The sequence below is a fragment of the Alosa sapidissima genome, chromosome 3 (assembly GCF_018492685.1).
Source record: "Alosa sapidissima isolate fAloSap1 chromosome 3, fAloSap1.pri, whole genome shotgun sequence".
NCBI classification, from domain to species: domain Eukaryota; kingdom Metazoa; phylum Chordata; class Actinopteri; order Clupeiformes; family Clupeidae; genus Alosa; species Alosa sapidissima.
The window spans coordinates 7,523,356-7,534,661 of NC_055959.1; the positions used below are offsets into that span (position 1 = coordinate 7,523,356).

The 11,306-nt window shown below is 42.3% G+C and overlaps 1 protein-coding gene across 2 annotated transcripts in view; it reads right to left on the reverse strand.

Moving 5' to 3' along the window:
• The window catches only part of arhgdig (Rho GDP dissociation inhibitor (GDI) gamma), a 32,707-nt gene extending 26,316 nt beyond the window's left edge, over window positions 1–6,391 (reverse strand). The window contains exon 1 of one of the 2 annotated variants that reach the window (XM_042085282.1): window positions 6,236–6,391. Coding sequence is in view for 1 of the 2 variants with exons in the window: in XM_042085280.1 (XP_041941214.1) it covers window positions 33–105 (73 nt within the window). In the remaining variant the exon portion in view is untranslated. Of the gene's footprint in view, window positions 1–32; window positions 342–6,235 lie in introns of those variants that run through there. The other variant, XM_042085280.1, reaches the window with a different exon arrangement.
• Between the last annotated feature and the right edge of the window lie 4,915 nt (window positions 6,392–11,306).

The window sequence follows — 11,306 nt, forward strand, 5'->3', positions numbered from 1 at the left end:
GACAAAAAAAAGGAACACAATAAACTTCTCACCTCTGTAGCAAACGGTCAGCCACAGCAGCTCCAGAAACTGCCCCCCAAACTCACACACATCCATGCCCAGCATTGTGCCAAGGAATTCCTCAGAGCTTTTCCCAGTTTGACAAAAAGACAATCAGGAAAGCGGAAAAAGGCACAGCCGACAGACAAAATGAAAAAAAAAAAAACAATGTGCCTGCAGACAATGTAGATTTTTTTTTCTCTCTTCCAAATAACTGCGAGGATGTAGAAAATGACACAGCTTTCAGGCAGACATTCTCCTGCTCCTGCCACACAAGCAGAGACAGAGAGAGAATCCCTGGGTGGGTGTGGGTGGAGAGAAAGAGAGAGAGAGAGTGAGTGAGAAAGAGAGCAAAAGGGAGAGTAAGAGAGGTAGAGAGTAAGAGAGTGTAAATGAACAAATGATCTGCCTGCTATCTGCACCGGGCACTAGCAACAGCCGGCTAAGGCTGCAACAGCAGCAGCTACTGATGGAGAGAGTGGGAGAGACAGAGAGAGAAAGAGAGTAACAGTGGGTCGAGAGAGAGAGAGGTAGCAGCAACGTGGAAATGGTATGGCTGTCTACAGACACTATCGATTCACCGGCAGAGGCAGCCAAGCCCTCCTCCTCCTCCTCCTCCTCCCCCGGCTCCATCAGGCACTAACCAGGCGACTGCGATGATCTCATCCTTTCTCTCCCTCTCCTCTTTCCCCCTCCTCTCCCTCGTTCTCTATCTCTCCCACCCAGCCCATGCTCTGCTCTGCTCTGCTCTTCTCTACCTCACACTCTTCCCTCTGTTCTCCGTCTGTCTGTGGAATCTCCTCTCTTCTCTCTCTGTCTCTTCTCTCTCTCTATCTCTTTTGAAAATGCCCAGTCCTCGATAGTCTCCCTTTGATTTTAGTTTCTTATGCAATTTCACACTCCTAAAACACATCTGTCTGAAGCATACTACACACTGATCACACTCCTAAAACACATCTGTCTGTAGCATACACACTGATCACACTCCTAAAACACATCTGTCTGTAGTATACACACTGATCCCACTCCTAAAACACATCTGTCTGTAGCATACTACACACTGATCACACTCCTCTTTTCTCCTTTTCATGTTGTTATGTCTACTCCCTTTATTGTGAACAGAATCAACACACAGAGAGGAGGAAAATGATAAAAGCATCCCTTCTTTCCCTATAAAAATGTTTCTCCACACACCACCCAAACTACCACCCCTCTCCCCTGCTTTATTTGTCACTCGGTGAGGTCATCCACCTGTCAAGGTGGATGAGATGTGAGGTTACCCTGGAGATGTCCCCTTGTGCAAACCCTGCCCCTCCCTCCCTTGCTGATGCACAGTCTCCTGTGAAGCTGCCGGCCACCACGAGCCGACGATCATATCAGAAAACTGCAGCTGCAGCAGCAACAGCAGTAGGAACCGCGCAAAAGAGTGTGTGTGTGTGTGTGTGTGTGTGTGTGTGTGTGTGTGTGTGTGTGTGTGTGTGTGTACACGTGTACTGACCCTGTGAGCTGAATCTGATTTTCAATGAGCTCCAATTGGCACTGGGATTTTTTTTTCTTACCCACCACACCATTCCAACCAACCAACCCCAACCCCACCCCCACCATCACCCCCAACCTCACCCCCACCACCACCAAGACCCCCACTGGGAATGCACTGCCCGTGCCTAGTTGACTCAAAGATCAAAGGTGCGGCTCCTTTTTAGGGGCAGAAAATGGTTCATCGTTGACAAAGCGAAAGGCCGAGCTGATAAGGCAAAAGATATGCAGAGAAAATGTGCTGCAATCTATTTCCTGTACAGAGAGAGAGAGAGAGAGAGAGAGAGAGAAAGAGAGAGAGAGAGAGACACCCACAAGCTGCTTTTCAAGCTCTCCCATTCAAGCACTTGTGATAAATAGGCATGATGCTGCATGTTCTCTAGGGACTAAATCATCTGTGGAGGGATCAGGTTTGAAAAAAAGACACCAAAGCTTTGGTGCACGTCCGACAGTTTGGTGGAGGAGGAGTCGTGAACAGGCTTGTCTCATAATCAATAGCTGCAAGGTCCAGAAATAACGAGCGTAAGATGACTCCCCGGTGGTTAGTCCTAGTGCTCTGCTCTGGCAAACAGTCAGCTACTCACAGTGTTTGTCCCCAAGCGGCATTCAAAAAATACACAACAGCAGGCGTACAATCAGACCCTACAGGGGCATGGGGGACATAACAGGAAAACTAGTTCAACTTTTGATGCATAAGGGGCTATTTTTGGAGGATGTGTATTTTCTGGGAAAACAGAACTTTTTCACCAGCACAAAGGGTCATGTCCGAGCATCAACAAAGTCCACTAATGTCCTTCAAATTTAACAGTAGAATACCTGCATGTGCTTATCAAAATCCCCCAAAAATGTCATATCGTAACTGAGCACACAAGGAAGGCTTGGAATAGCAGGTGCAACAGTGCATTATGGGCAAAAAAATAGTCAGGAGAGAAGAAATAACTGCTTTTTACTGCTGTATTTAAAAACAGCAGGCACACAAGTGGCAAACCTACAGGAAGTGAAAGAGCATCCAGGCCTTGAGCAAACAGGAAGACAGAGATGACTGTTATTTTTCAAAGCACAACCACAGTGCTCTCAGCGCTCTCAGAGCAAGAAGCAGAAGAGAAAGATCAGCTTTGAACGTTGATTGTCAAAAGGGCCCTACATCTACTATGGTTTTTCACTTCCAAATTCAAGGGAAAAAATTCTGTCTTGTTACTGTAAGACACACTCATCCTTCAGCTCAGAAATAGGGTAAACATCACCTTTTTTGGTGGAAGGCAACATTTATTTGGGGTCCTCTTTAGAGGGAGTTTTCAGTGTACAAGTGAGAGGTCAGTGTCTTGTCCTCGGCCACCTCTCAAGACCTCCCAAGACCTACCATAACCCACAACCTGCATCACAGATAAAGGCCTCAGCTAGGGGTGTGTGACACCAGTCACCGCTGTCTCTGTTCCTTATGGTCACTATGGTCACCCTAAATTACCAGATATCTTAGTCACTTTTAAGTGTGATGCTAGCAGGCGAGATGCTAATGGTCTAATTTGATTCAATGATCTATGCTAGGCTGGAGCTAAAAGTGGTATCGCCAGAATCACAGAACAGCTGGATGAACTGGAGAAAGGTAAAAAATCAATTGTTTAACTCGAGGGGAGGTGGAAAATGGGCGTAATTCCCCAAATGTTGGAATATCCCTTTAAAAAGAATAATATCAGAATTTACTTCTTGATAATATCAGAATTTACTACTTGATTTCAATAGATCAAGTAACAATTCACAATTACGATTTGAGGACAAAGCCAAAGTCCTTTTAGGCAAGTCCCTCCACTCTGCTGCCATATTGTAATGCTTTTTGGGCACTTATCGGACATCTATTTCGGGCAAAATTGTGTGTGCGCAAGGCTTCACGAATAACTACTGTACACACCAACCTCGCTCCAGCTGCGAGATCACAACACATGATTGGCACGATGTATTCACAACATACCACATGATTGGCACAATGTATTTACACATCACGTCAACTTTTGGCAGTGGAAAGGGGATATGTGTAGACGACGGCCTTATTAACTAACCCCATACATTTCTATGACAGATTCTTTGAGTGCTGTGTCTCCTCATTAAAAACTCTGACAGAGCTTTACATTGTGTTTGTATGACACATACTGTATGTGTGTTGTAAAAACACCCACAATTTTGTTCATCTGTATGCATTGACAAAGGCAGAATCCCAAGGTAGAATCCTTCTAGAATCCATATCATCCACCCCCCCTTTGTTCACCTCACTTGCCCTGGGAGACACTATACAGACCCCCATCAGGCAAGGATACTGGAACTGAAACTGAACTGAAAGTCTAATACAATCAATCAATAGACAGACACCCTGTTTATCAGGCTCTGCCAGGAATGGTCGCAATTTCCTCTTTTGGGACCTGTCAGTAGCTGTCTGAAGGGCACCACTAGAGCTATGGGAAAGAAACAGTGCAAGGCTGCTAGCACACACGAACCCTTAGAGAGGTCAAAGTCATCATGTGGCAAACTGTTTGTTTGTGTGTGCCAAGGGTGTTTGTGTGTGCCGAGCGTGTTTGTTTGTCAGAGGGGGTGTTTGTTTGTTTGTGTGTTTGTTTTGTAGTGGTGGGTGCACTGATGAAACGGCTGCAGGCAAAATGGAATAAGAAGACCGGCTGACTCCAGGACTATGAGAAACTGACCCCTTGTTACTGCCTTGGTGGCTGGCCCTCACTCTTTTACTGGAAAGGCGCACTGTATTTCATATACGACGTGATTTATGTGCCACCGACACAGGAACGGGCCTTTATACCACAATGTTTGTCTTCCGTCCTATTCAGACTTGTGGCCCGAAGGTGCCAATAAAATTCCAAGGTTCCACGGCTCTTTAAAGCTTGTCTGCATAAAACCAACTTCTCAGATCGCTCATCATTTTCATAGCCCCTTGAGAAATACATGGCAAAGTAGGCTCTTCTACCCATGTGGCTTCTAGTCAAGGCTGATCATTTTAATAGTGCTGGTCTTTCATATACACTGGATACAAGAACCATAAAAGCACTGATGAAGATTGACAGACTGCACTGCAGCTTACACAACTGGACTAGCCTGAAGCATGTGCTGAGTATTTTTGCATATTAGACTGTACACATTTCTGGTGTATGGTTACAAAGACATACGTCTGAAAATAATTTGGCTAGTGTCAACCAATGACTATAGCGCATAGCACACCATATTCAGACTTTATAACATACGTATTGGACTGTAGCAATCCTGTCTGAATCTTTACATTCACAAATGCCATTTCAAAATGTCTCCATGAGGGTCTCAAAACATGTGCCAATGCAAAGCTGATGAGCTAACTCGCATTTACACGTCTTTATAGCCTACATATGCACAATGCTTGTTAATTAATAGTCAAGCAGAACAAAAGGTCACTCAGCTCTATAGACTCCTCACAGATGAATTCTTCAAAAACTCATTTCAAAGGGCCTTATGACAAAGAGAAGTGCTGTGTCTGCTTCCTGTCTTTGAGAAGAAAGACAAACCTCCGGCTGTCAAAGTGCGAGGCCTGGGCGATCGAGACCATGGGGAAAAAGTCTTTGAACGCAACAGAATATTAAACTACTGTGTATGTTGCTGCTTGCTATAAGACATATGAGCATCCAACAAGCAAGAGCTGTGATAAGGAGGGGGGAGGAAGAGCAACATGAATGCATTACTGGTGACCTAAAAAGGCATGTGTGGCTGTGGATCATGATTGCACACGGCAATCAAGGAAATTATCCAAATTGATCTGTGGATACACTTTAAACCAGAATACTTAGGCAGTATTTAATGCATACCAGTCTAGAGGAATACAAGTCTGACCTATTTGCCTTGCATGCAGTCTCATTTGAAAACCGCTTGTCTTGATACAATGATTTGCCAAAGCTCTGCGTGAATGGATGGCACTGCATATTTTTGCCCATTTCTCAATGTCAAAGCGCCTGATTGAAAAAAAGTCACTTCTTCCACAATTCTGTGGAATTATTCAGTATCATACATCATGAATACATTCAGTCACACCCACATTTGTACAGTATATGCATACAGACACACATTACATTCTCTCTCTCTCACACACACACACACACACACACACATCTAAGCCATTTGTCATTTGCTTGCTTGCAGAGGATGTGGTTTTGGATGGCAAAGGATGTTCACACTTAACAAGCACTGATTAACATAATTGCTTTCTGTTCAATATTATTAAACTAAGATATAAAACAGTAGGCCTACACTCTCAATTTATCAACTTCAACTATCCAAATCTTCTGGTTTACAACATCAAGCTTAGGATCCCTTTTGAAAACATAGGCTATTCCACGCTGTCAACGCAACTTAAAAATGTAACTGTTGTAGCCTACCGTATCAACTAACTACTACCGCAAATACTTTTGAGCAAAATAAAAAACAATTTCTAAGAAAAATCTCGAGGGTTACCCTCCTTTACCAGGGTATTTGTAGTTCAGTCTACACGTCATGCCCCTGCATGTAACAGGTTAGTTGTTACCTTTCCACTTCAAAATGAAAGTCAAATGCGAAGTGGAAAACTTCTAGTGAGCATGTTAACATAACCAAATCCCCAAATATGTCTAAATGTAGGCTATAATAGACTGACGCGACTTACCTTCAAGTTTATGAATGTTGTACTGCTGATGCTTGGCAGATCAACTCAACTGCGGTGTGCAAGGATGCAGGAAGTTGTAGCTTAGAGCAGTCAGTCAGGGCGTTACACGTCTTCAACTTTTCAAACTGATCTGACAGTTCCTCTTCCATCGTATCAAAAGTCGAAGCGAATCTGATCTCAGTTTATTGTAGGCTATCTGACTCCCGCCATGTCCTCATGGTCCGTCCTCCATACAAACACGAACGCCATTCATAACCTGAACCACTGGCCGCATGGCTAGTCTAGACTATTAGGCCTACTTCACATAAATATTATTTTCAAACGATACATTTATTATTACCAACAGAGACCACCTGGTAGCTGAAGTGCTCATGCATTTTAAATGTAGTGCTGCTCTCTAGCGGAGACAGAGGGAGAAGGCAAGAGATAGGCTACCATGTTCAAGCGACAATCTAGGCCTATAGGTTTAAGTTCAACAATAATTAGCCTGATTTTCACTCTCACTTTGATCCAAGTCATCTGAATGGCAACAATCAATTTAGGCTAATCCATTTCTATATTTCATTTCCATTTTTTAGCTCTTTTCATCGGCAAGAGCATGCTTCTTTTGTCAGCCAAGCGCCAAAGCCAAACACTGCCGTGTTAGGCCTACTTCTCCATATTTGATAACTTTTCTCTGCAGAACAAATATTGTAGTGTTATGAACCATGCATGATGAGTGCAGGGCCAGTAAAAGGCAAGGAGAACAGTGAAGGGCAGTAAAACGAATGGTGGTGAGCGGTGCTATATGAATTCTCCTGCATAGGCTAATGTATCACAAGCCTCAGAACATAAAATGAGGGGGGGATGGCTCGACATGAAAGGAGGAGAGGGACGGCTGATGCTGGAGGAAGAGCTTGCCTCAGGGCACTGAGCTTTAAACCAACCCACCCTGCTCTGTCCTGATTCTCATAACCATCACCCCATCCTCTCAGCCTCATCACCTCACCACCCCTCCCATCAAACACCAACACAGCCACCGCCACATTGTTGGCCTAATGTTAAACTGTAAAAGAGAAAGGTATATGCTGCTAAATTAGAAAACGTAGGCTATGGACAGGTAGTAAGCTATTTTGAGAGAAATTGTTTAATAAATTGTATTGGTATTAATCTGTGTTGACTATGTGCAACAATGTATTATCAACATCTAATAAAGCATTAAAAAATGCTAAATAGGTAAATATGGCAAGCAGAGTTGGAAAAGCTTTGTCCTTGTTTGTAAAATAAAAAGGAAAAAACAAAGTTGTGCATACGCAAATAGAACTGTTGTTAAAATCTTCATTTAGGTCTATATTTTATTGTTTGTAAATGATCTGATTGAATTTGATGGAGAATTACACTCTTTTTACATCATAAATATGGTGTGCAACTGTAATAACTTCGTACAAACAAACTGTCTCACTGTAGACTGTTTAGTATTTTTAATCTTTAACGGTTACACAGGTGACCACATCGGACTCTGCTATGCTTCTAACTCATGTAGAATCGCACTTCTTCTGCCTTAGCTTAACGGTACCCAAACACTATAACTAATGTTGGAGCGCCATCTCCTGGGCAACTCCTAAATAATTCTGACACTAAAACCTAGGATATCACAGCAACCATACAGAAACAACATTTTTCACATGGTAATACAGTATTATACATATTTAAAAAGTGGATAAATGGACTCAAAGTTCAAACAAATTGTATCCTTTCACAAATTCAAGATTGACAAGGGAATGGTAGAGCAATGTGTATGCTCAGCTTGCCTTTAAGACCACAACTCCTTACATTTGTAAGGCTTTTGTTTTTAAGTCAGCAAGTTCCATGGCCATGTCGCATCCATAACGTTTTATAGGAAAAGTTTATGCTACACATACAGTGTTGATGCGACAATGTCCATAGTGTCTGTGCAAAGCTGATTTATATAAATGTAAAGTGTGGTGAACAAATTGTGCCCCTTTCTTACTTTTAAAGAAAGTAAACCTTTAATGGTGCGTTATGGATGTGACGTTATGGATGTGACGTTATGGATGTTACATAATGTGACTTTACAAGACTAGAGACTTTATTTTAGCTCAAAGCCGATAAACGTCTGTTCTGGTGGCATGTCAGTTTCAACGCATTTCACCTTAGTGTTTACAATTGACATTTCAAAGATTACTACAGTAGAAATGCAATTCCGAGGAATTACACGAGGGGATGCAGTCTGCTGGTTAGGGTGTTGGTGGGGCTGTTGAGCTTGCTGCTAGCTGGTTGGTAGGGTAATTGTGATACCTGCAAAGGTGCTTTTGGAGTAACCAAATTTGAATCTTGTGTGACATGGCATTCTTGAGATATCATACTCAAGGTGTTTTTGACCTTGATATTTGACCTTCAACCTCCAACTTCAACTCACTTCATCTTTGAGTCCATAAAAACACTCGTACCAAATTTGAAGCATGTACGTCAAGCCGTTCTGGAGATATAATGTTGAATGCATGAGATATGGCTGGGACTTTTATTTTGACACACAGGAAACACTTTAACAGGATGTGTAGTTCAGGTAGAGCTAGATTGTATGCTTAGAAGCTGAGACAGTTGAATTCCTCACAGGTGACACCTGTGCCAGTGTTCTGATTAGCCTGGGAACTGCTCTGAGAACTACTTAACGAGCGCAGCTGGCTCTATTATGACATCACAGCCCCCATTCAAGTCTATGGGGGGAAAATACACTTGTAATTACAAATATCTCAAAAAGTATAAACTTCTCAAAAATGAAAAACGGATAGGACGGTAAAGCCTTGGAAAATCTACGGAACGGTGCTTCAACCAATTTTGTACGTTAAGCGGTTTGGGCTGAATAGCGCGCACAAAAAGGTAAAAAGAAAAATAATAAGAAGAAGTCTCCGGATTTCAATAGATGGGATGCATCCCCTCTAATAATAAGAAGTCTCCGGATTTCAATAGAGGGGATGCAGTTGATCAAAACCACAGGGAGGCCTTGCCTAAGCATTAGCAAAACAAACATAATATTAAAATACCTCCAGTGATTAGCCTAGCCATAGCCTATTTTCAAGTGGCCTAATAATGAAAATCTGAGCGATTATCTTCCCGTAACTGTCATACTGTTGTTGTACAGTAACTGGATTAACGTGTTAGCTGGTGAAGATGGCTGACTTTGCAGCTGGAGTTGACATAGCAACCTCCTTCTGTTGCAGATCTGTTCAGCCTGCCGTTCACGTCTGCTTAACACAGTTTAATTTTAAATGACGCGATATGCCAGCATTTGAAGTGTCAGGTCCTCTGTAGCTCATACCCACAGAGTAACATAAGTAACGGCAGCAATAAACTAGATATACCGCATAGCGGTACAAAATATGACCGCCTCTCAGTCCTGCACATTCTCTTCACAAAAATAAACCACACTTGTCAATTTGTCTCCATCTCCTACTCCTGCAACTCATGTGCATGTAAATGAGTGTGTGCATATGTGAGTTTGCTTTTGTTTATAAGAGTGTGTGTGTGTGTGTGTGTGTGTCTGTGTGTGTGCATGTGCGTATGCGTGCCTGTGTATTGTGTGTTTGCATGCGCACATGCATATGTGTGCCTGTGTGTGTTTATGTGTGTGCATTTGTGTGGGTGGGTGTTTGTGCATGTGTGTGCGTGTGTGTGCTTGCCTGTCTGTATGTGTTTATGTGTGTGTGTGCTTGCCTGTCTGTATGTGTGCGACCGTGTGTGTGTGTGTGTGTGTGTGTGTGCACGCACGTGTGCGTGCATGTTCTTTATGTGTGCAAATCACAAATGAGTGGGTATGGGCTAGGTTGATGCGGGCTCTTGAGACTAACATACCATACATTTTGTCATTTTGGGTGCAACGGTTCAGGTAGGGCTAGTCATTTAACCTAGCGCGGTGGGGGAGTGGCCACCAAATTCCATGTTCCCTGGTGTTTCAGTAACCTGGGAATCACTGACCAAAATTGATGACGGTAAAAGAAAAAAATAAATTTCTTTTTTATATTTTAAATTGTTGTCCTGATTCTTCCTGTGGATCTTAGTGGGCACTGAGGAAGCAATAATTTCATCGCTAGTTTTTCATGATTACTATTTCAATTGTTTCATTTCAAAATTCACTAATGTGTTTTATGTAGTTTGTCGAGGACTGGTTCAGACACGTCACATCCATAACGTGAAACCGTCACATCCATAACGCCAGTTTTTCCTACATAATGCATTAGGAAAATTATGCATAGTTTCAAAAACACACTTTTTGTGTTCATTCAAGTCTCCTTCATGCTACATATATCATAGTTTCGGCAGTTTCCTTCAAAATTCACAGTTTGTAGAAAACCTGTAATCTCTCACAAAAGTGTGTCTATTTCATGTCACATCCATAACGCTGATAAAATGCCTTGTATTCTTAGGATGAAAATGATTATATGAAATTTGAGGATTTCTCAGTATTCAGAGGACAGAGGTTACATTACAAGTTATGCAAATTAATTCAATGATACTAATTTTGCCCCTATTCTAAGGCATTTTGTTTACCAATATGCGTCCAAATGTCACATCGATAACGCTGGAACTGCCCAATAATATATAATATTTCATGAACTGCATTAATCCCAGTTACTATGGAAGGCTTAACTGTTGGAAAATATTAGTGTGTGACACCATTCAGCTGTGTTATTTCTTAGATTAATGAAATACAATACATTTTAATTTGCCCTTCAATATTCAAATGTGCAGTGGGTACTGTAACTGGGCCTGATTTCTCTTTCCACGGTGAGTAGGAGCTATTTTTTTTAAAGAGCAGAAATGCAGATCCAATTCATCAGTAAACAAGTTAAGAGCCATCATGTGCACTGGCGGTAGGAGCTCTTTAAACTAATATGCTTAGACGCGTGGCATATGCTTCGTCATGGCTGAGCCATGTTTAAACTTCTTTTTATGAATGGGAACAGGTCATTCATGTCCTTCATGTCATGTGCCGGATGTCGAAACCAACCCCTACTAATCACGGTTGCTCTGTATTGGACTCCTGATACTTGGCCCCCTCACACAAAGGCAT